Here is a 25960-nt window from a genome sequence, read left to right on the forward strand (position 1 = left end):
AAAGGTGTTCTGCATCTATCCAGGCACCTGCTCCACCATTTTTAGGCGCTTTATACATACACATACATATATAAATATATATCCTTCCATATACTTTATTTCCGATTCTAAATAAATAAATGTAAATGTATTTTTAGCACCTATTTATGCTCTGCTGTCTTCGCTACAGCAAATTCCTCCAAGCTGTCCTTTGTTGGTTATAAAAATATTTCATTCGATTTTTCATTTTCCAAAGTCAACGCTGCAATTTATATCTGCGCTTACTTTCTACCGTCGAACTTACTCACTTCGCTACACAATTTTTCTCTTCTTTCTGTTTTATTATTTATTTTATTTTTCAGTTTGCACTTTCTTATGGTGTCTGTTTACCTCCACCGTTGCCAGCTATAAATTTTATTCTTTTTCATTTATCCTTTATGTATTTCTAGTCCGAGTGCCATATTTCTTTTCTTATTTTCGTTTTGCTATATTTTTACTTCCGCCGCAACCGCATGGTTTCTCATTTTTCTGTCAACTCATGCACGGCTTCAGCTCGGCTCCTCTGCCTTTGCTCCGACTGCGTACTCCACAAGTCCCTGCCACCATTTCATTTCTTATCTGCCATTTGCCATTTTTATTTTATCATTTTATTTATGTATTTCGTATTCTACGCCAGAGCTTCATAACTTCGTGCTGACCCCACTCATATGAAGGTAGTGTGTTTGTGGCTGGGGCTGGTTGGTTGGCTGACGCTCGGTTCATCCATTCAGGAAGTAAAAATGCGCTGCAGAAAAATCGCCAGGATATTACGTTGTTATATCAGGCATGCTTTGTATCGGAACGTTGGAATGAAGAAACGTGCGAAAAAAGGAATGGATGGTCAACATTAAATGCAGCAAGTTTGTTTGTATTGATTTATGAGCGTGTAAGTATGGATTCTCTTTTCAACCCGCTCGGAAATATTCAGCACCATCTAATGTAGCTTATGAGCGGAAGTTAGGGTTATCTTTTCGCCTTGGAGCAGTATTACAAACTAAATAACGTTAAAGGCGGTTCAAAGCTGGCCAGGATTGCGTTAAAGACGAATCGAGCTCTGTACGATTACAAACCAGTTGAGGAGAGCCTTATATCAAAGAATTGGTGGTATTAAAGATCATGACAAGCTCTGTCGAGAGACGATATTAACTAAATATCAAGCTCACGATCCCCTAGGGGAAGGAAATTACATTAGGCAAGAAATCAAGAATCTTTACTTCTTCTAAATATTGTCAGACGATCTTTTTAAATGACAAGCTTGTTAGAAACACAATAATAAATAATAACGATCGACGAAGGGAATTAATATGTGAACTAAGAAGTGAAGGATGGCGGCATGTTTAGAAATTCACGCAAATGAGAAAAGTTCTCTGAGCGCCATTCACTTGGGAGTGGCTAGAAACGATTATTTTACATATGGCTCAAGCAGGTCACGACTTCCGGTCTCAGACCAAGTGACCTCTGGGTAGCCAAAGAACATCCGTTTGAAGGCGAGCTTAAATGAGAACACGAATCATCCCTCTCCAGGGTTGGATTTGGGTTTGGAACCCACCATGTAAGAAACGCCTCAGCTGAGGCCAACATCTGATGAATCAACGTTATGAGTTTTCGAGAGAAAGGTTCTGCGAAAGATGTATGGTCCCCAGCGCTTTGGCAACTGCGAGTATCGCATTCAATGGAACGATTAACTGTACAAGATATACGACGACGTTAACATAGTTCAGCGAATTAAGAGACGGCGGTTACGCTGGCCAGGTCATGTCGCCCGTATGAATGAAAACACAGTATCTCTGAAAGTACTCGACGCAGTACCCGCCGAGGGAAGTAGAGGAAGAGGAAGACCTCCACTCTGTTGGAAAGACCGGATATACAGTTTCCGCTCAGCTCTTTCAACATTCGGACAAATTCTGCTTAGGAAGAAGTTAGGTAGCAGATATCATGTCGAATTAAATATCTAAAAATACCAAATTCATGGAATAAAACTAGTTCCTCACTCAAGAAACTCTGCGTTGCGTGGATACTTAGTTACAATTTTGTTATTTAGACCTAAGAAAGACTAAACCAGTGTGAGTGACGTAGCCGCCGATATCTCGCTCTACACCCATTACAAATCGGACCCCGACGAAATTATTGGATTATTACGAAAGTACTTTCAAGAATTCCGGGAAAAAAGAATATATGAAAAGCATATGAAGCTTGATAGTCGGCTGATCTAACGAAAATAAGTCTTCTTGAACGTCATATCTTTAAAGTAAGGACCGAAAGAAATCCGAAAACCAAAATTATCAATAAATAGTATTCTGGAACGCCACATCGTTAGAGCAAAGACCGTAAGAACCCCGAACAGCTGCATAGTTCCTACTGACCCACAAAATAATCTATTAAATTATTTTTTCTTCTTATCCAACGTATTTATATTTCATTTCGTTCACCGGAGGGGCATACAAACACAAACGGACACTGGTCAGCGGTGAGGCAACCCAAGCAATGGCAACCTGAGAAAGCACGTCGGGCAAAACATGGAAAAAATACAAAAGAAAAGCAAATGAAAGGAAAAAATCGAAACGAGGTAATGAAATAAAAAAGAAGCTAAGGTAGAGAATATTTCAAGCTAACCACCTTGAGCGCCAACGGAGCCACATACATATAACGGGACGCAAGTGGGTGTTCTTGTGTGTGTGTGTATGTTTGGTGGTCAAACGAAGCGAAATGCAACACTGGGGGCGCAGATAGAAATATGAACATTGGAACGACTGACCACGTAGCAGAAGCACACACACACACATACAAACAGAGAGTGGGTGGTAATAATATATGGCGCTTATATTGGGGTGTATGTGTGTGTGTGTGGCTATCGTTATGGGGATGTTTATTTGAACTTTTATAACAATGTTGCTACGTTTACGTGGCGCATTACAGAAGGTACGCCTTCCAACATGCGAAAAATATACAACGGACACATAAATATATAACGGTTTGCGCTGCTAGTTGTGTGTATGCGGGTTTGTATGAATACTTTATGAATGGGTGTGCGTTGGGTGGGCCAAATGTACGTGGCTGAAATATGATGTCATACTTTTATTAGTTGCTTTACTCCACCCAGAACGGTAAATATGTACTTGAGTACATACACACAAACGAACATGTACATATGTATATATTTATATCTACTTCACACTGCCAAGCAGCTTGCTTATGCGAGAAATAGTTCCTTCATTTTGAGATATCGATCTGAAATTTTGTGTACGCTCCTGTTTTTACAAGACGCATCTCATTTGGCGGAAACGTCGATATCGAACCGCTGTAGCATATAGCTGGCATACAAACTGAACGATCAAAATCAAGTCCTTGTAAGGAAAACTTTTTTATTTGACAAGATATCTTTACGAAATTCGGCATCGAGAATTGTCCACGGCAATGCTACAATATCCGAACAAATTGTTCAGATCGGACCACTACAGATTATAGCTGTCATACAAACTGAACGAGCAAAATCAAGTCCTTGCAAGGAAAACTTTTTTATTTGACAAGATATCTTTACGAAATTTGACTTAGAACATTTTTCAAGAATATTTGTACAATCTGCGAAGAAATGTTACATATCTGACCACTATAGCATATAGCTGTCATACAAACTGGACGAAAAAATCGAGTTCTTGTTAGGAAAATTTTTTTATTTGACGAGATATTTTCACGAAATTTGGCACGGAAAATTGTCAAAGGCAGTGCTACAATATCCGAACAAATTTTTCAGATCGGATCACTATAGCATATAGCAGCCATACAAACTGAACGAGTCAAATAAAATTCTTGTAAGAAAAACTTTTTTATTTGATGAGATATCTTCACGAAATTTGGCATGGAGTATTATCCAAGGCATCGCCACAATTTCCGAAGAAATTGTTCAGATCGAAGTACTATAGCATATAGCTGTCATACAATTTGACGCATCAAAATCAAGCTAACAATATTTTCACACACTTCTATGCTTAGAAAACATAAACAGGTGAAGGGTATTATAGCGCCGTTAGAATCCAAGTTAACTTTTTTTCTTGTTATATCACTACTTTCTTACTTTATATACAAATATATGATTTAGCTGTGGTTTATAGCTTCAAATGGTATGGAGTGACTAGTATGAGCGTACAGTGACACACACATAAACAAACATATTTATGAACTACCCATCGGTACACCCACTAGCGCTGCCTTTCACCTATAATTTTGTGTTTCCTTTTAGCTTTCTTTTTCATTTCCACATTTTTTCGCTTAAACTCATGCTCGCTTTTTGTCCAGTCGCCGCACTCACTGACCGCAGCAGCACTTGTGTGAATTGTAGCATGTGCAACAGTGCGTATAATTTTATTGTATTTGAACATAAAGTATTATACGAGTATTATATATTGCACTTAGGTTTGAGCACATAAACCCCACTACTCCGCTATATGCTTTATATGTGTATGGGTAGATATATAGTTAACAACTTTTATGGCATTGCTGGCTGACCTCTACCCTAAATATACAGAAAAAGTATGCCCAGGAAAGAGAAGTAGGGTACATACATGAAAATATGTATATACTATATATAGTATATAATAGAAATTTTCATTTATGGCAATGGCAATTGTCAAACCGCGTTATTTATGTTCATTATATGTATATAATACATTTGCAATAAAAATGAGTCAGAAAATTTTTAATCTCCTGATATCAGAAAATAAGTAATTTGAATGCAACACTGCAATATGACTAAGTCAGCTAAGTTTTTGTCTTTAGGGGCAAACCCAATTTGCAGGATAGAGTTTTTTCAGAACTTTGTAATAGCATTAGACGCTATGTTTTCGGCGTGCACATCACCAAAAACCTTTCAGGAAAAACGTTTACCATTTGGAGGTATTGGCTCCAATCTAGTAATAAAAACTTTCAAGTATTCAGAAATCTGTTAGAGTGGTGGGGTTACATATATGAATCTCTATCTCCCTAATCGCTAAAAGCTATAAAAAGAAATTATATGACATAAGTTTAAGATATTAATAACTCTAGTAAAAATTGACCCTTGCAAATCCGAAAACCAATAGAATTTTTCAAAGTCTTGTTTTATTTTTTATTAGAGTACTGATAATTTTACAAATTATAAATAACATTATGCAAATATTACATTTCTGTAAAGAATCTGGTTCACGCGCTTCGCTCTTAAGGTTTCAACATTAGTTGACTGCGGAGCGGCTATTCGTCCACTATCGTACGACCAATTCGCAACTTTTTCAATTCGGCCGGAATAACCCGAATTTATCGGAAATGTTACGTCTTTCGGAGATTCGACGACTTTAGACTTGAGAGAAAATATCTAAAGGCGTTAATCGCTCTAGCTGAGGTGTCCTTTTCTTGAGAAACCGCCGAAGTTTTCCTGACAGGCATCTGCGACCGCGTAGTGTGGCATGGTAGCGCCATGTAAAATACATGTCGAGAGGTTGCTTAAATCCATTTTTGGCCAGAACATGTACAAGTACAGCTTTTTCACGTATAAATGCCGCAAAAACGTTCTCAAGGCACATCGCTAATCATTTTTGAATTGAATCTTGAAAAGTTAAAAGATCCCAAACGTTTTTAGCCAAAAGGTTATCGCTTCAGCGAGATTGGGAAATTTTTGGCATTTCTATTCCTTAAATTTTCTCTGTAAACAAGCATATTTGCCACTTTTGGGACGAAGATTCATGCCCGGTAACTGAGAATCAACGTAGCTGTCACTTCATGAGAAATGTCAAAGCATACTGAGTTTCTTGTGACACCGGTAGACAATCATCGGTGCTCGTATTCTTCAAAAAATTGCTTTTATCGGAACGATCTGCAACTGCTATATGTCTAGCTGTTATGGCACTTATCCATGATACAGTACTATTTCGGGATAGCCTGCAACAAACAGAGCCCAACGTGATCTCCGTGGACTTAGGAGTGTTGGTTTCAACAAACTTCCAATTCACCTCCCAGATTCATCTGCAACTGCTTTTCAATCCGATAGCATTTAATTTATGTATAGTAGGCCAGCCAGCATTTTTGTAATTCGAAAAAATTGTCACCTAAAAAAGGCCAGTGAAGCTATAATGCGAATACTGTCTAATCGTTAGCTCGGTAAGTGGAAGAAACCCAAACGCGCACTTTTTAGTTGTAAAGACATCTCCCTAATCGTTTCAATATGACACCAATTTATTTTGTTTGTCAGAAATAATTGCATCAAAAGATCAGGAGAGGAAATCAGGTCCAGGGTGAAGGTACAATATGGACTATGCTTATTGCTCATAAAGTCGGATAACTCTAACAAAAAATAATGCATTTCATTTGTCCGTCATAGCTATTTGGGAACCCGATTGTAAAATTAATTAGAATCTCAACTGAGAATCGACAAGAATTTTCGGTGCCAAATAGGTTACCTTCGGTTTGGACTGAGTAGCAATCTTACACGTTCAAGTAAATCATCTCTCAGGAAAGTTCACTTCCGATCTCAACAATTTTCACAAGTCCCGCCTCACCATTCCTACCGTATGTATGGTAGCAGCGTAAAGTGATGAGAAACATCTGATGAGTCATTGGTTTCTATGAGTTTTCGAAAGAAAGGTTCTGCGGAAGATATACGTCCTTTGTGCATTGCAACGACGAATACCGCATATCGATGGAACGATGGGTGTATCGAGATATCGACTACATTGACATAGTTCAGCGAATAAAGAGACAACGTTTGCGCTCTCTACGTCATGTTGTTCGAATGGATGAAAACACTCTAGCTCTGAGAGTATTCGACGCAGTACCGCCCGGGGGAAGTCAAGGTTTAATTGCACTTTTAGTGAAAATCTCTTACAAAGACAGGGAGAAGGACCTGGCTACACTTGGATTCTCGAATGTAGCCCAAATAGCCTGAAAAGGAAGCGGCTCTATAGAGTTTGGTTGAACCATATAAGCGGTAGTATTGAGATATGTACAAAAACCATATGACAGGGGCGGTGTCGATGTTTACTTTACTCAGAAAGAAGACTTGTAATGCGATCCATCTGCCAAAGTTTCACCTCTTAATTTTCATTTATGGCTCAGTTATGATCACTTTATACTATCAAGGTTTCCGCCCTCTTTCGTGAGAAAAAAGAAAGTAAACTGTACAATACAAGATTTTGCAGGCAATTTCGGTGTATTGACTGAGATCAACGCGCACTCGCGCATATCAAGTTTCACTATCAATCACAATTTTCTCACACTTAAGGTTGCACAATGATTTCAAATTGAACGGATTTGAAGATGTAACACCGACCAAGACGCGACTGACAGAGCATTTGCTAAGCGCGAAAGCAGCCGACATCCGGTGTTAACTCAATGCGTAACCAGCGTCGCATTTCGCCGTGGTATATATAAATGTAGGCAAGCATCTGCTTTCAGTATTAGGAATTGAACAAAAGTGCTGTTTAAAAGTGTGAACGTCCGAGTAAACTATTCGTGTGTGCAGTGCTGAAGTGCAACTTGAATTGCGATTTGAAGTATAAAAAATTTACACCATGATACTAATGACATAACAGGTACTCACATTTAAAAATAAAAGCAGTCCAATAGCGCGGACAGCCGAACTTATATGGCCACAATTTTATTTAGCAGATAACCAGCGCCTAGCCGCTTTTAAAAGGGGATATTCAACCGAATACAAAACCAAGTTTTCAGGGAAACGTGTTGAACCGCAACGTTCTGGAGAAAGTTAGCTCAAATCTAGACCATAATAAATAAATTGAGAACAATTTTGGTTATATAAAGCAATTGAAAAAAGTGCTGTTTAAAAGTAACAAAAGTGTTACGTCTCGTTCGGTAAAATCGACAAAGTGCTCGTGTAAGCTTAGTCGAACTATTATCAAAACACGACTTTATACCCAGTTGTCGATAGCGCTTAAATTATTTTCCAGGGTATAGAAATAAACTCCGCACAAAAAAAACGATCTAATGTTCGATGACTGAATGGTGGATTTTTACTGACATCGGTTAAATCCAGCAGCCCCACGAGTTAACGAAAAAAATGCCTTCGACTCAGAAGCTTATGCTCTGACTAAGAAACGCATTTTATCGAATTAACCAAATATTTTCGTATTTGTCTGGATTTTACCAAAATTTTTAAGAGTTGTCTACATACGGACAATACTTGACATGTTACTAATTACATGAATCATTCTCGCGAGCAACGGAGAAAGCTAGGATTGAACCAGGAAGGCGTCTAGGGGTATTGTAAACAGTCGGTGAACACCAGATTTCATCTACTCCCAAACTCTTTACTTGAACTAGCACTTTTATAAGGAAAGAATTGGATACCAAAAATTCACTCAATTTTCCAAATAGGATTCATACCGCAAATAGGATATACTATATCAAGGTTGCCCAGAAGTTCGTAGCACCCAGAAGAAAAATACCGAGATTATAAAATCTAACTATATCGAATAATTTTGCTTGCTGAACAAAATCGATTCACTATGCATCAAAAGATAGCTACTGAGACAGCCCACCAGTGTTGAGCCAAAAGGACGGGATTTAAGGATGAGGAAGCTGTGTGGAGCCTTGGTCATAATCGGAGCCACTCCGAGAAATTCGGTTTAAGGGTTCGCTGAAGTATAATCACAGCGTCTGTTCACCAGAGGTGCGGCTGAGAGCGGGCGTCGGTCTTAAAACAGGCGGCCCGCTATATAAAAGTGTATAAAGCTTTATACTACTCGCGTAGCGAGATTATGGACTGAGTATGGGACCAGCTACGTAGAAACCACTCCCAATGAAACAACAGCCTTGAGTGGAAAAGCCGAATTTTGATGACGACAACAGCTAGCGTAATAAAGACTATAATTTAAGGGTATGCAGCTGGCATGTCCGGTCCCCGGAGTCGATGCCCAGCTAGTTGATGTCCTCGTAAAAGTAAAGGCGGGTATCACCACTGTTCAAGAAGTGCGATGGACGGAACAAGGGCGGAGACGAGTGACATTTACTACAGCAGCCATATAATGGAACGCAAATTCGGTGTGGGATTCACGATGGGAGAAAAACTTAGTCGCCGAGTCCTAGTATTCACTCCGATGGATGGGCGTCTAGCCAAAATCCGCATCAAAGCAAAATTTTTCAACATAACACTGATTTGCAGCTGGAGCCCGGTGGTTTTAAGACCAAAGAAGACATGTTTGGTATAAGAGTCGGAAAATTTAGACTTGTGAAGAATCTCCAGACAAAGTTTCGTGTCTTTACTTACTCAGGGCCCGAAATATGGTTATCTGTAGTACTAGAGCTTGCAGTACATACAGGGCCTGTATGGATCTGGTTTTGAATGAGGACAGGAAGAAATATCTCCTGTCATCAAACCAACAGTAGCTCTACCCTGACGTAAAAAAGAAGTAATGCGTAAAATATACATTGGACGTGAAAAAAAAAACGCGCACCGGTTTTGGCCTCAATTTTGACTCGCACGCGTCGCGGCATAAATGTCATCTGCTTTCATAGCCACCATTGACTTTATCCACTTAAGGTCTGCCAAATTGACTTTCAGGTTGAAATTCAATTGGTTTGACAACAACAAAAAAGTTAAAAAACGACAAGAGTCGCACTGCAAAGCGCGAAATTCGTAGCCGAGCATATGGCCAACGAATGTGGGAAAAATGCGCTGGGATACCAGCAGCCGTTTCGCCCACACAAGGATATTGGAAATATGTAGGCATACAAACGAGTATGAAAGTGCAAATGAATGACTGAAAAGAATAATGCTTTGGAAAAAGTCATAGAAAAGCTGTCTTAAAGTTAACAAAGTGCCGCGTCGTCCGAGGTGTTATTTGCCGCCATTTATGGTGGTATGTGCGCCGCGAGTAAGCAGCACGGGTCTTCAGCGCACTTGCGCTCTAAATAATTTGCTGCTACTTTTAAACCATACGAGCATAATGCGTGCAATGGAGAGGAAACAAATCACTTTTAACGCCGCGAATACCTATAAAATCCTTTCCTTCCTATGCGTGTATGCTTTGAATGTGATTTTTCAAATTCAATCTAAGCTCCTATTTTCAAAAAATTGTCTGGAACACACAATTTTCTGAGCCACATACATATGTAAATGGCACACTCAAGGCATTGGTGTGATAATACGCGCAAAAACGTGAGTTAGTAGTCAAGATTACGCATTAGACCATAAATTTAAAGATAAATGAGAAAATTGTGAGTTTTGTGAGGTGGGAGTGGAACCTGAAAGGAAATGCTAAACAAATCACTGACAGCTTTTTAGGCTAAGAGTTGTCACTAAAGTTTGAAGTCGCCGATATTTAGAAGAAAGATGTACGGAATTCAGACTATAAAATTAGGTTGCTATACGATAAAGTGGCTCAAGTCATAACAAAATTAAGGGTTATCGAATTTACGCTAATAATCCATCTAGTTATTTTTCGCCATAAGTTTAGTTTACACCGGATTTTTATCTGACCAAGGACTATCAGGCAGGATCCCACAAAAATATATGAGAAATGCCTTCGACCACCGAAAACCTGGGGATTTAATTTTATTTGCATGCTTACTTGGAGAGATTATCATAAAACAATTCCGACAAACGTTGACCAACAACACCCGCTCGCATACTAGGACATATGACTACATTGATGAGAATAGCCCAGAAGATATTATTGAAAAAAGCAACAGTTTCCCACAAACTTTTCGAAGGCGGAACGTATAAGAACAGATAAAGAAAGCATCGGCTGCAAGCGCAAGCATTATCAGTTTTATGTGCTCGGTGGCATACAAGGCAGTGTCAGCCGAGCCTTGAACACTTTTTAGGCAAGAATTCGACTAAAGTTCGCGGCAATTTCCAAATGGACTTGATACGCGAATTTATATACTATATTAGGTTTATCCATAGATCAGTTTTTTTGTAGCCAAAGATTAGCAAAAGCTGACATAAAAAGTATAGTAACGGCACTTGAAGGGAAGTGTGAAGAGTTAACGGACGATTCAATCAATACGTTATTTTTCTCCATGAAATTAAAGTATTGGAGGGTTACTAATAGTAATAGCATATAGCTTGTAATGGGGTATGTATGCTGCATGAAAAATAGTAATTAAGACTATACCCAATACCTAAAATTAATGCGCATGGTAACGTGAGTAATTTTATGTGTCAATGCCGAAGCTTAACGCCGTGTTCACTTGGGTAAATGTAAAAAACAACACCGCTTCGCCACTCCGAGAAATGTTACAGGGTTCCTGTATAATATGTGTCCTCACCAGAAGTTGAGAAACTTGAAGGGCTCGACCTAACTAGGCGACCGCTATATAAATGTTAACTGCCTTTATAACGCGTTTTTCTCGTTATGGACTGTGTTTTTTAAGTCGAAACCACTCCCAAATTTTACAAAAGTCTTTGAAAGCCGAAGTTTGATAAACGACTCGCTAGCGTAATGCAGACTTTTCGCATTTAAAACTATTGAAAAAAAGTTCCCCGCGATGCATAGTTGATGTCCTGTAAAAAGTCTTCCAAAAATCACCACTGTTTCAGAAGTGGAGACGGAATTCAAGGCGGAGTTACGATTTTTTACTACAGCAAGGGCACCGGAAATGGCGTAGGATTCACGATGCGTTAATATTTTTAGTCCAAAAACTGCTAATTACGTCCGAATGGATAGCGTCTGCCACTATTGAAAAAAAAAATTCTAATAAGTGATTTCATTTTTGGGTGACGAGCCGTGGTTTTAAGACCAAAAGACATGTTTTTGTATCCGAGTCGGAAACCCATGTTTAATCCCTCACCAAATGTGTACACTGATAGCATAAAACGGTATAAAAAGGATCTGTAGCTTAATTTGATTGAGTTTGTATCAGTTATAGTTGGGCAAAAAATTGTAAGCTTTCATTGAAAATTTCCACAATAACCCATTCTTCGAAATATTTTTTTAAGTTGGTATAACGTCAGTGACACTGTGCCAAATATCACATCAAATAATCCTTAGGTGTTTAGTATACGCTTGTCTTGCTGAAGTACATAAAGGTGCATTCGGCGATTTTTACGATGGTGAAATTATTCAACAATAGAAGTTTATTGAATTCAATGTGCGGAATAAAATTCTTAACAAAGAAGATTTAAACTTCAAATGTAATGTGTGTAAGCAAGTGTTTTCGATTGTACAAATGATCAAATATGAGTCGAGAATACGCGGACGATAATATACGCAGACGACCATCCATCAACTGATCAACAACGCAATAAAAAAAAAAGGAATTGGTATTGAGAATCGACGATAGAATAGTCAGAGATATGCTTACGGCATCATTGAATATATTAAGGATCCGTGAAAACCATTATGGAAGCTGATCATTGGCGCCCGCGAGTAAGAAAAGTCTTCAACACGATTGGTTCCAAAATCAATCATTCAATACTTCAAAAAGCAGCGCTATGTAACGTCGGTGAAACAATCACTTTGTACGCCGCGAAATACCCTTAGGGGGAAAACGTGTTATTACTTGGCGTTAAGTCTTAGATTTTTCAAAAATCTACCAAAAAAATCCCGATCAATCGGGAAAATATGTACATACATAGGCAATCGCTACGCGCATGTGAATGTCCGGAAAAAAAGTGACTTTAAAAACTGTCCAAAAATTGGAAAAAACTATGACAAGATGGGGCAAGGGGATGTGATTTGAATGGGTGCAGGAACTGGGTACAAGGCCAAAGGGCTGTCAACAAGCGAATACTATTTGAGCGTCAGCTTGTTTAGGCATTTGCCCTTGCATTTTAATTATTGTTTGATTTAGAAAGCGAAATTCTGAAGAAATGTGACAACGGCGACCACTCCGGAAAAGCTTTTTGATTTTCAAGTCACCTGATCTCGAAATTTCAAAACCTTTTTGACAGGTATGACCTTTTGACATGGATTCAAAAACCTACTGGCATGTACTTGCGAGCGGATGTTGCCATTTGTAACGGAACGACATGCAGAAATTGCAAAAATTAAAAAAGAAAATACAATTATGACGTAAGTCTTACAATTTTAAGCCTTGTCATGCACTGTCGATCGCACTTATTCACTGTAATATCTGAGCTTCGCTTCGACAACGTACAGAAAGTTTTCAAACAAGAACTTAATTTTGATAGTTAAGTTAGTTTTAAAGTTCCTCACAAACACCGCCCACAAACTTTCGAAGGGCGATCTGGAAACTTAACTGACGCAAGGGGCCAGCTGTTATAATTGAATATAACCGAGGGCGCATAAACTGTAAACGCTGTAAAACTACATAGACCACGCTCGGACTAGCTATGGCGCTAATTACATCAGTATTTTTATACATAATCAGTTTTTTAGGGTTAGAATTGATTAGTTTTGATAGTAGCGTTACAACGGGAAAAGCGGAAAGTGGAATACCTGTTGTAGAGATATAAAAGGCAAATCTTTAGCGACGATTTAGCGATATATATCAAGGGAGTACTGAAATAAGAATAATTAAGCGTCTGGCATACTTCATGTTTCCAAGTGGAGGTACTTCCTTCAATCCCACCACACACAGCAAACCCTTTGGCCGTATGATAGAATACGTGAGGAAAATCTATCATGGGAAAGACTTAACGCCTGAAAAATACAGACAGAGCGAAACGTTTCGCTCCAATGGGACGAGAAACAATACTGGGATCCGACCGTTCGAGAAAATTTTGGTTCAGTAGAAGAGGCCCACTCTGACCATGACTTGCATGATTGTGACGAATATAATTCTGACCCAAAAAGCAAATTTCTGAAGAACAGTGAATGTGGTCAAAATTGTTTCTGGCTTGGAAAACAGATGAAGGACTAGATGAAGTATCAAAGAGAGAAACAGAGCCTGTCTAGCCGATGTTTCCATGATTTTGCATTATAAGCTATGTAGGATAAAAAGGATAAACCTGACAATGGATTCCAGTCGTAATTCCCCGCTGGTAACTGTGAAACTAGCATTCGTCCGCAGTTACAAACACAGGAGAACACCCATACAATCGACACAGAAGGAACCGTTCCTAGCGGATTTTTAACGAAGGCCTGTAAAATGACGATAGTAGAAATTATCAGAAGCAGAACACAGATTCCACCCATCCTTTCTGTATGCTAATCACATAGCGCGTTAGGATGGTTTCCGAAGAAACACTTTTCACAGAACGATGTTATAGTTCCAGATAGCGTTTCACAAATTGGTAGCCTAAAAACCAGTGAGTCGCAGCAACTGACTGTACCTACCTACGTAAGATAGAGAGGCCACTCAGTCCTCACGCAAAAAGTAAAAGGAAACGATTGCGCAGTACTCTCAAGATCATGTGTTTCAAATCGTTTAAGAGTGACCTAGACAGCGTAGCCGCTGTCTCTTAATTAAAAACTATGGTCATTGATGAAGAAACACTATATATATATTTTTTGAGGTTTCCTACGACTGTAATGTTACAAAAACTCGCCCTTCTCTGAAATCTCGTGGTCCCCCTTGTTCGGCGTATATAAATAGAAGTACTAGAAAGGATCAAGTCAGTTTGCACAGCCGTATTAGTTTTCGCAGGGACCGAGCCAACTTTTGAAACTAAGTATAACCATTCACTCACTGGCACTTATATTTCTCGAAAACAAAAAACTAAAAAATGCAACAGAAATTCTACAGAAATCATTTTTCGGCTTTTGCTCGATTCAAATCGAAAGAAATGGCGAAAATGTTCATAAAACCTGGCAAACGTTAAATGCAACGAAGCGAATAAATCCGCTGAAAGCAAGTGAATTGCAACGACCGTATGTACACAAGCGTTTCGGTCCAAAAGCGTTGGTAGGAGTGCTGGCTAAGGGAGGGGGATGTACAATGTAAGCCCATAGAGCAATATAAATGCGTATTGATGCGAAAGCCAACGAAATAGTCATACACACACACACATATACAGACTCACACAGCCGAGCAGCAAAACAACGAGCCAAAGCGGTTTCGACTATTTGTGCAAATCAGCTTTTCCAGGTTAGCAAAATCAAATTTGTACCGAATTAAAATGCCTGAATGTTCACACAAAAAGCCGACGCACATAGACGAGCCCACAGGAGAACGCCATAAAATGGACTCGGTGGACTCATTGCAAGGCAGCGACCAAAAAAAGAAACACGTTAGGATGTGTAAGTGCCTGTGTGTGTGTGTGTGGTGTAGCAGAAAATAAGAAATAAAAGCCAAAGCATGGAAACACATGCCACGCACCCAACGGCCGGCCAACTCCAACTCTGAAGCAACGCATCCAATCAGTCAATCAAACAAACAATCGTTTCGCCATTGAAGTAAAAACACAGAGCAAAATGCCTAAGCACCTCGACCACATACCCCACGCTCTCCCTCTCTCTCACTCTTACTTCCCACCTCCTTGGTGCTCACGCACAGCCGACACAGCGAAAATCTGACAGCCCAGCAGTTGGACAAAAAGGCCTGAAAGCTGCCAATTCAACAAACCTAGAACAACAGCCGACGCACTGAATTGATGCATTGAGGCACTCACTTCCCACACACACACACCCCCATACACATATTGTGCTAGCGAGTTTGTAGCGCTGGAAGTGTAGGGAGTTCGTGCTGTCCGGCCGTAATCGTCGTAATCGGCAGACTTCACCGGGCTGGCAGACGGCTGCTTCAAAAATACCACAATCTATTCGAATTCGCAATCAAAATCAAAATCCCAAATTCCATTTGAATTGAGTACACCCTGCCAGTGTGTTGAAATGCAGCAATAGAGGCATTCCTACATCATCTTCATGCGAACGGAAAGGATACAGTGTTCTGGGATGGATTAAATATGGCGGACATTTATTGATTTTGAAGAGAGATTAGAAATTGCATGCCATCTATTCCAAAAACGATTGTATATGTCAAATCTCTAGGCGCAGACTTATACCATATAGACAATCTTAAAACTCCAGGGTGCAATATTTGAACGAGATGGGTACTTTCAATGGCAAGGAGGAAAAGTGCTATAGCCCTTTGTAGTCCCTCAGTTAGGCAGGCGGGATCCAATATTTTTTTTTTTTTTCCCGCCAGTTGAGGGATAAAGCAATAGGTTACTATATGAACAGATGAAACACATGCGGACATGGTTAGGTTAGGTTAGATCACACGTGGACTGCTATGTGAACCCCTTTGTGAAACCATAAAACAGAACGGCCTGTAATTTGAACTAATTCAGTGCCTTGACAACCAATATTGTGCCAATATCTATTCCCATGAAGTTCGGTGGGATATCCGAAAGTGTGAATCTTTAAGCCTTGATTTGAAAACAAAAGGGGACATCAAAACTGGGCAAGTAAGTGCTGATGCTCAGCTATCTTCGAGACCTTTGTAAGATCTTTTCTCCAGCAGCTATTCAGATCTCCAATGGTCTGGTAAAAATGATTTCTTACCGACCCAGGAAGAGGCTTTATATCTTTCTCTCTAGGCGTCTATCAAACTCAGTTACTAACTTCCGAAGAACTAAATACAACTATGGAAGAGGCTACATATACACCGATCTGAGCACAAAAGCCAGCTCAGCGCATCTGTTACGGAGAGGTCACCGAACTCCGTTCCCAAAATTAAACTTATAACAGAGGAGTTAGACTTTCCTTGAAGCAATCTGTTAATATACAATTCTGTGGCCTGGCCAGATGGAAATCTTCAGCCACGAAGATAGGAAACAGATATGAGTAGTAGAGTAATATATAAAGAACAGGCTATACTTTGTTTTGTAGAAAATTGTTGATTGCAGTGAGAAATCTCATCTCAGTCTAAGAAAACAGAATTTCCCATTCGAGAGAAAACGATTGGCTCTGGTTTCCTTTCCTATATACTCATTTAGCAAATGAAAACTTTTGTTTTTTTTTTGGCCTTCGGAAGAGGTCGCTTATCGGACCATTTCTTGAAAAGATATCAAGATACTCACAAACGATCCCTAATTTTTACTCCGCAAACAGTATTGTCTATTCGTAACTTACTAATGACCCCCCCCCGGTAAACCAGAATCTTCCAAGGCTTTACATCTTCGAGGGCCGAAGAAAAGATTTAAATAAGTGGATTCTCGATTTTACCGGACTACTCCGTTTGTTTCCGAAACCCGTTTGTTCCGAAGATGCTAGCTGAGTTTGTAGACGGCTGGTTTGTTAAAGAAGAAACATATCAATATCTCAAAGACTATATGGTGCTAGCTCCCGACTACTCCGCCAAACCATTTTGAACCAGTCGGTATAGAAAAATTTTTCCATTCGGATGATGCTAGCTGAGTTTGGTAGGCGGCTGGAAAGAAACATACCAAGAACCTCGATATTAACCCGACCCTACTCCCCAAACCATTTTGAACCTGTCGGTATAGAAAAAGTTTTCCATTCGCAAGATGCCAGCTGAGTTTGGTAGACGGCTCATTGTAGAAACAAAAAAGATTTAAGCGCCACTATGACATTTGAAGATACCAATCAGACTCTGGAAGGAAGTGCGTGAAGTTAAATCTGATATAAAGTAAGTAAAAATTTTAGCAAGATTATGAAATAGACCTAACAAAGCACTGTGCAGACTGCGATTGAGCCATTTGCCGGCAATATTTCCATAGAAGAGATGGAGAAATTTTCATTTTTCCCCAGCTATAGCTCAATTCGACAGCTTGCAATGAGTTGTTGTCCATTGGACGGACGCTGGTGTTGGTGCGGTATGTGTGCTGTTTTGTCAGCTTCTCACCCGGTCTTGCTGCCGACGGATTACTACTGGTCGAATGCCTACGCTTGTACTCGTGTATATTTAGTGGTGGGCTTAAAAATACACAACGCAGGCAGAACAACACAAGTTGCACAATTTCACAATCAAACGCATCAAAATGCATACAGACAAACAGACAACTTACATACAAACAAGTGCACACATGCAGGCAAATGCATAAAATTGCGTCTCAGTTAAGCTCGCACTATTTTTGCGTACAAAAAGACTATCTGGCACCCGCTACACCCCCCATACAGTCAATCGGCTTGCTCGTTATACTGTATATATGTGTGTGTTGCATATAAATGTTGGCATGTGTGTGTGCATTTAGTTCGCGAAATTGCAAATCGTTATATGAATAACGTTGGCCTGTCCTTGGTGCGCTGAGGCGTATACGCGACCAAACGCGTCAATCGATTACATACAAAGGAAAAATTGTTGTTACTTTGTAGTTGTTGCATTTTTTTTCATTCGGTATTTTACGAAATTCGGGTATTTTAGTGATTGCGCGCGAAATTGCATAAATATTGACTCGCCTTGAACTGACCACAAGCACACTACGCGACCGCACCCATACACACACTGACACACACTTATATTGAGGCTCAAAACGCCCAGCCAACCAATCAATTGGAATTGCACTTTGCTTTTGCGCGCAAACAATTTGTTGTATAGGTTTTAGTTGTTCTTTATGCGTCAGTTTCAATTTACCGTTGTAACGCCGCGGTTTTTGTTAGTCAAATGCGCACAAGCCGCCATAAAAATATGATATATACATACATATGTATACAATATGGGTATGTGTGTTAGTTGCACTTTGTAAGCACTTAGATTTATCAACTTAATTTCTGGAGGACATTGCAGAAACATACCCCACACGAGCACAGCAACAAAATGCTGCTTTGTGAATAGTTAGTCAGACGTGTGAACACTTATTGACCTTAGCTTTGTACAATTGTCAATAGTTTGTGCGCCCCATAGATTGGTTCAACGCTGGTAAATCTACGAAAATCGAAATGCAATTCGTGTTGCTTTGTGGTTAGTGGGCGCCAAGCCCAAATGTGGTTATTATATGGCGATTTAGATAAGTAGCATGCAAGAAATAGTAACAAGTGTCGATTTGAAGGAATAAAATGTAGGTCCATGTATTCAAATATAGAGCAAAATGTGACAAACTGACAAGTGTTCTCAAGTGCTAAATATTTTTCAAAGGTATCAAACTCATATAATACTTCCAAACACTTAGAAAATCCATAGAAGTGGCTCTTTTCAAATATCTAATATTCAACTGTTCTTAGGAATGCTTATAAATTATTGGAAGGCAAATAATTTTGAAAAAATACAGTATTAACACCAAAAATATGTTTATACAGTAAATGGAAATTTAACAAAAAATATAGCAAACTGTTCTCAGCTGTGAATCTGTTCCCAGCCTTCAAATTACTTTTGCTTTACCGAAAATTCGAAATTCATATAAACTCATCTTTTCAATTATGTAACATTCAACTGACCTTAGGAACACTTATAAATTCTATTAATTTTATGGAAGGCAACGATTTAGAAAACTACAGTATTAACACAAATGATATACAGTAAATAAATATACAACAAACAAAAACGTAAAACTGTTCTCAGTTGTGCATCTGTTCCCAGTCTTACAATAACTTTCTGTTAACTGAGGCCTAGCGTTATAAACGTTTAAAATCACTTTCTAACCAAACGATAATATGTATGTTCCCCCACCCAATATTTGCATTTATAAAAAATAAATTATTAAACGTAAATAAATTTAATATGAATTTTTCTCTTTGTCTTAAACTTGACTTAATCATTAAATATATTTTTAAGGTTTATAACAAACCCATACATTGGGTCGTTTTGTTTAATGACAACAACAGGACCAGATTTTCTTTGGTGCCCTATCGAAGATGGAAGATCGAAATCTAAATTTTCGGTATATATTACTGTTATATACGTACTACCAAAAAAATACAAATACAGTTCAGGCAAAGCGAAAATTATGCGATGTATAAGGAACAGATGTGTCAACGCCATAATTCGTATGCAAGATTTCGAACGGGCAATTTCGATCTTGAGGATGCACTACATTCTGGAAAGGCTTTTGAAGCCGTGTAGTTAAAATAAAGTCGTTAGTGGATGCAAATCGTCGAATAACAACTCAAAAGTCGTCTAGGATTAATTTCGAAGTTTAGCATATAGGTTCGTCATATCCTTATTGGACGAAAGAACACGTGTGGGATGGGATAGATACCGAGTTAAAGAGGGAATCGAAACGCATTTCCAGACAAATAAAGGGAGAGGCCGAAATGTGTGAATACGAAGAACTTGACAAGCTGGTCGAGAGCGGAAATGCTCGAAAATTCTACAAAAAAAAGGGACGACTAACAGAAGGTTTCAATACGGGAGCATACTCCTTTATAACCCTGAGGTGATTTGGTAATTAATGCTCAGAGCATACTGAAATTATGGATGAAACACTTCTCCAACCTGCTTGTTGGCAGTGAAAGCATAACGCCTATAGCAGGCTAACCCGATCCCCCAATCGATGACGATGGGGCAATTGCCTGTCTGAAGAACAATAAAGCGGCGGTAACCGATGGATTCCCGGCCGAATAAAAATACGGCAGCGAAAAACTGATAAGGAGCAGGAGGAAATCAACAATTAGTTCTCCTTTCAAAGTGGGTCTGGTAGTGAACGAGGGCAAGTCAAAATATTTTGTCATCAAACAAACAGTCGTCGCATTCGCGACTTGGCTCCCACATCACTACTGACAGTCATAACCTCGAAGTCGTAGACAAATTCGTCTATCTTGGAACCAGCATTAAAACCAACAATAACGTCAGCCACGAAATCCAAAGCAGAATATCTCTTGCCAACAGGCGCCGGGGGAAGTAGAGAAAGAGGAAGATGACCACTCCGTTGGAAAGACCAGCTGGAGAAGGACCTAGCTACACTTGGAATTTCAAATTGACGCCAAACAGCGAAAAGGAATAACGACTGACGGGCGGTTATAAACTCAGCTATGACCGCGTAAGCGGTGTTTACGCCGTTCCCACAATAGTCGGGTAACCGTAACTGTAACCGGAACGAACCCGGACTTTTTATCCGTTCAAGGACTGTCAACTCGGCAGAATTCTGTTGCTACAACAACAACAGCCAATAAAGAAGAAGAATGAGGAGAGTTTGTTTTTTGGTCCCGGTGGAAATGGCGAGTAACTCGAATGATATTTAATTTTCTTTCAAAAATTTTACTGTGTATTCTTAAAATATGTATAGTATAATAAAATTTATAGGAATTTAATTTTTTTTAATTCGCAAAAATCGCAAGTTTAAGGCTGTCACACTAGGTGTGATCCTTAAACCCTTTATGAAATATCATCATACATAACATACAGCTGTATTACCATAAGAATATTACTAGAATATCCGTAAACTCATTTCATATAAAGTATATAAACTTATATAATTATCAGGGTATGTACATATGTATGTATATATAAAATGTATGCAAGTATGTATATCCAAAGAGATAATTGCCAAATATAAATGTGGACATAAATATATGTAGCTATGTACGAGCACATGTGGCAATATTCGAAAAATATCCAAAACACTCGTGCATTCGCACACACATCACCCTCTCCCTCCTACTCCCCCACCAAGAGTGTGCTGTCATTTTGGCGCTACTTAAGCGCATTGTCCTTTTTATAAATGCGAAAATTATCTACTCGTCCATTCATTTGTCGATTTTGTCAGCTTCTACACTACTACTACGACACACACAAACAAACACACAACACATACGAACCTGTGAGTACAGCAATGTGTTGTTATTGTTCTTGTTGTTGTTATTTGCTGCTGCTGCTCATTTATTTGATTTTCAGCTATTGTTCTGACAGTTAGCCGGCTTGCTTGCTTGCTGGGGCAACGCTACTATTTCGGCTAATTTATCGGGATAATTGCCAAATGACCAAATGGGGAGTTTTATTACACCAGCTGCACAAAAATGATGACCAAAGCACAAACGCCAAAGTAGTGAAATAAAACTTCGAGCAATCGGCAGTGCCGCAAATATTAGAAATATGTATGAGCTGTGTGCATGTGTGGGAGGGTGAGATTAAATGAATGGCTAGTTAGATGTGCGGATGAATGAGTAGTAGTGGGTGGCTGGGCTGTATGTATGTATGTATAGATGTGCATGCTGCTTGTAGCGGCGATGGCTGCTGCGAACGCTGATGATGCTCAGCTTGTTTGCGCTTCAGCTCATGTGGCTAATTTTTCCTTTTTAATTGTAATTCATAAATTACATTATGTAGTAATTGTTTTTGTTGTTGTTGTTATGCAGTGGTGTATGCATGCACTTATTTTACACATGTATGTACTTATGAAACTGTATGAAATGCTGTGAGGGTGGTTTGCTGATTGTGACTCATATGAATTTGGCATTTGTGGTCACTTGTGGCGAACACATACGAGTAAATGAGTATTTCGTAAGGGCACACGCGTTTGTATGTATTGCAGCTTCATTTTATATGCAGCATTGTATATATTATTTATTAATATGTAGCTTAAAGACATCTTAAGTTTATATCGTTATACGCGTATATTATAGGTTATGTAGTTATATGCCAAATTTTACTGCTATTCGCTTAACTTTCGGCAGACACAGCGCTCGTATCACTCTGCGCTGCCGCTGATTCCGCTGTTGTTGGCGCTGATTCCACTGTCGTTGGCGCCGGCTCTTGCTTAAGCAATACTTCGGGTATTTTGTTGGGCAACAAATGTTTTAGTGGCTCCAATATCTTTTGTTGTTGTAAGTAAGTAATCCTCTCTTGCTCCAACGTCAACAAATTGATACCCAAATGATTGGTTAGCGTCTGTTGCGGAAATATGGCGTGTATGCAACGCTGTATATATGGTATTAAATCGTAAGCCAAGCTGGAACACAACTTAACGAATGTCTCGCGCTCGGCGCTGGTGAACGCCTGCTGCTCCTGCCGATAGAAACTCAACACTTTGGTGGCGACAAATTCCAGTGACGTTTGTAGTGCGCGTGTGACGTCATTCGCCAAGGCGATGGGCGCACAAAGTCGCAATTCGTTCAGCGCATTTAAGTAGCCATTGCAGAGTGAGGCCAGCGGATGGAAATCCAGCAACGTTTCTGGCGGCGCATACGATTCCTGCTCCTGTGCAGTAGTCGGATTATTGCTGGCTGTATCCCCTTTGTGTCCACGTGTATGCAATGTCACTTTATTAATGAGCGTGTAACGTTCAAGCTCTTGTGCGAAACTTTGATTCACGTTGGAAATTGCATTATCGAAATTACGCCGTATAACACGCAAAAAGATGGGCACCATTAGTCCACGAAAATCGGCGCCGACGCGACTGAAAGAGAGCCCGAAATACATGCACTGGCCGAGTACGGTGTCAAACGAGCTGATGCCGCGCTCCAAATCGAATTCCAAGGTGTGCAGAAAATCGTCGATCTGAAAAAGAAATGTATTTGTAGCGGTTTTTGAGGTTGATAGAAATTGAAAAGGGTTTGAACGAATGTATTTTAGTTATATAAGCCCAACTTTTAGATTTTGGAGATGGTTGCGAATTTTTTAAATAAAAACTTAGATTAAAAATTATACATATTTTCAAAATTTAATTACGCAAAAAATTAAATTTCGAATTTTTATTTTAAATTTTGGCAGTAAAAAATAAGTTTTTTATTTTCTAAATCGAATATTGCGACTAAAAATTATATTTTAAATTTTAAACTCTGATTTGAATTTTATCTTTTAATTAAATAATGATTTAAATTTTTGAAGTTAATTTTCATTTTTTTTTTCTTCAAACTTGTATTTGGTATTAATTTTTTTTTTAATTTTTTCAATTTTTTTTTTTGAAGAGGATTGGGATTTTTTTAATTAAAAAATATATCTTCAATTTTTAGTTCTGCGAAAAAAATTAATTTTGGATTTTTAACTTCAATTTTGGCAATAAAAAATATAAGTTTTTATTTTCTAGTTCAAATAATGTGACAAAAAAATTATATTTTAAATTTTAAACTGATTTTGAATTTTTTGTTTATTTTAATTTTTTGCAAGCCTGAGCTCACTTGAACAGTAAAATTATACGAAGAACAAAATTCAAAGTAATTTTGACAAGTTTTAAAAAAATACACGTCACTTGTTTTTTTTACACAATTTTGAAATCCTTAAATTTTCAAAAAAAAATACACAACACTTTTTTCACAAACTATAAAAATAAACAACAAAATCTCATTTATTACTAACCTTCCTATGCAGCCATGCTTGAAACAAACGCTCACCCTCACATGTCACACCTTGCATTGGTTTGACGGCTGCAACAGCGCTCGCCTCATCATCGGGAAATATCGCGCGATATTGTGTTATAATATTAAATAAATTAATGCGTGTAACCTCAATGGTTTTGGTCAAATGTTGCTGAGCTGGTATATGCAAATACATGATGTTAGAATAAGTAAATGTTATTAAATAATAAAATTCTGCAAACAAAACGCACCATCATCCTTTGCTATCGCTTTCAATGTGCCTTTAAGCCACGTATCACGCGCTTGCAGAAACTTCAACTTCAATTCATTATTGCTAAATGCCTGCATGCGTCGTAGATAACCAACAATTTGCAAGCATTTGGGCAACTGTAAATCGGTGCGTAACTGCGCCACTAACTGCACCAACATGGTGTGCCAAAGCGCCTCCACTGAGTGTACAATACTCTGAAAGCACAATTATTGAAATTAATATATAAATTTTCCACTAATTAACTACACCCACCTTTATAATCGGTATATCACTATGGTTGTGTCCTAACTTCTGCACATAACTGGCCAATTCCAATGCTTCTTCATAGCGGCCTTCGCGTATGCAACGCTCCATCAGCTGCGGCAGCTCAAGTATTTCCAGCAGCTGTGCATTCTTTTTCAATGTAATCGAATTAATGCGTCTTTCCTCATTTATATCTTCGGCTTTGGCGAGAAAATTCTCACACTCCGCCGTAAAGACGGGCAATTTATCCAACAAGGTGCTCACTTGTTCTTCTGTATTTTTGAATTCAGTGAAAATTGAACGCGAATTCTCGGCTGTATGTATGAATGTTCTATAATTGGAAATGGCCAACTCCTGCGTCTGCTCCACTATACGTTTGTTTTCATCGGCCAAACGCGCTTGCTCCTTTTTCAATTGCTCCACCTTGTAGGTGCCCAAATTAGCTAGATAACTGTAAAGTTCTGGATTGTCGCGTAGGTTCTCTGTAAATGAATGCACATTTCAGTATAAAGATTTCTTTGCACTTTTAATGATTTCCAAACCTGGCAAACCATCCGGGAAAATCAATTTTAACACGCGTTCATTCTCTAAATCCATTTTAATGATATTTTAAGCTGAAATATTTAAACAAATTTATTAAGCAATTGTTTTTTCGGTCGCGTCGACAAAATGCAAACAGCTGAGTTGGCGCCACAGCTGATTGGGATAAGGTGAGAAATGGAACGAAATACTGGGTGGAGGGTGGAGAAAGAACAGAAAAAGGGATTATGTCTATACTAAGCATGGTTTCAATGTTGGATAAATTTATATTTATAAAGAACGAGTATGGTTCACGGCCTTGATTGAAAGGAAGTCCATATGCTTTATGTGTCGTTATTGTTGTAAGTTTATTTTTGGTTAAAAGGAAGTGTTGCATGGCTTATTAAAACAACTATAGGCATATTTTTAAATAATAAAAATTAAAATTAAAATAAAAATGTTAATTTGTATCATATTAGATAAGTAAGTACTACTTATTTGTTTTGATTGAGCTTCCTTCTCTCCCATTGCTACCCGCTTGGCTATAATTTGAGTGTTGTTGCCACAATGTCTGCGCAGTCCCAAAACAAGCTAACATAGATTACAGAAGCCATCTGCTTGCACTAGAACTACGCATTACAACAATAGAGAGTGCCTTGTGCGCAAAGAGAGAAAGCGTGAGAGTATTGCCACACATGTGAACAACCACAGGTGTGTGGCGGCGCATGCGTGACCACCTAGACTTTAGTAGGAAATCGTAATAAAAAGCACAACAGACTACAATTTTTATGCTCGTTGACTAATTTTCGCAAGTTTTGCTCTTTTTGCGCGCGCTTTCGACATGCGACTTGCATATGCGGCGCTTCTTTGTTTTTGTTTTTGTTGT

General features: G+C 38.8%; 1 protein-coding gene across 1 annotated transcript; it reads right to left on the reverse strand.

The window, feature by feature from the left end:
- Nucleotides 1-22263: 22263 nt before the first annotated feature.
- Nucleotides 22264-25258, reverse strand: LOC105227801 (conserved oligomeric Golgi complex subunit 8). Its single transcript, XM_011207314.4, has 5 exons — nucleotides 25098-25258; nucleotides 24565-25037; nucleotides 24293-24506; nucleotides 24043-24218; nucleotides 22264-23244 (listed from the first exon to the last, which is right to left on the reverse strand). Exons 1-5 carry the CDS (start codon nucleotides 25150-25152, stop codon nucleotides 22408-22410), a joined length of 1755 nt encoding a protein of 584 aa, XP_011205616.2. The 5' UTR covers nucleotides 25153-25258; the 3' UTR covers nucleotides 22264-22407.
- Nucleotides 25259-25960: the final 702 nt, after the last annotated feature.

This window comes from Bactrocera dorsalis, chromosome 1, assembly GCF_023373825.1.
Source record: "Bactrocera dorsalis isolate Fly_Bdor chromosome 1, ASM2337382v1, whole genome shotgun sequence".
Taxonomy (NCBI): domain Eukaryota; kingdom Metazoa; phylum Arthropoda; class Insecta; order Diptera; family Tephritidae; genus Bactrocera; species Bactrocera dorsalis.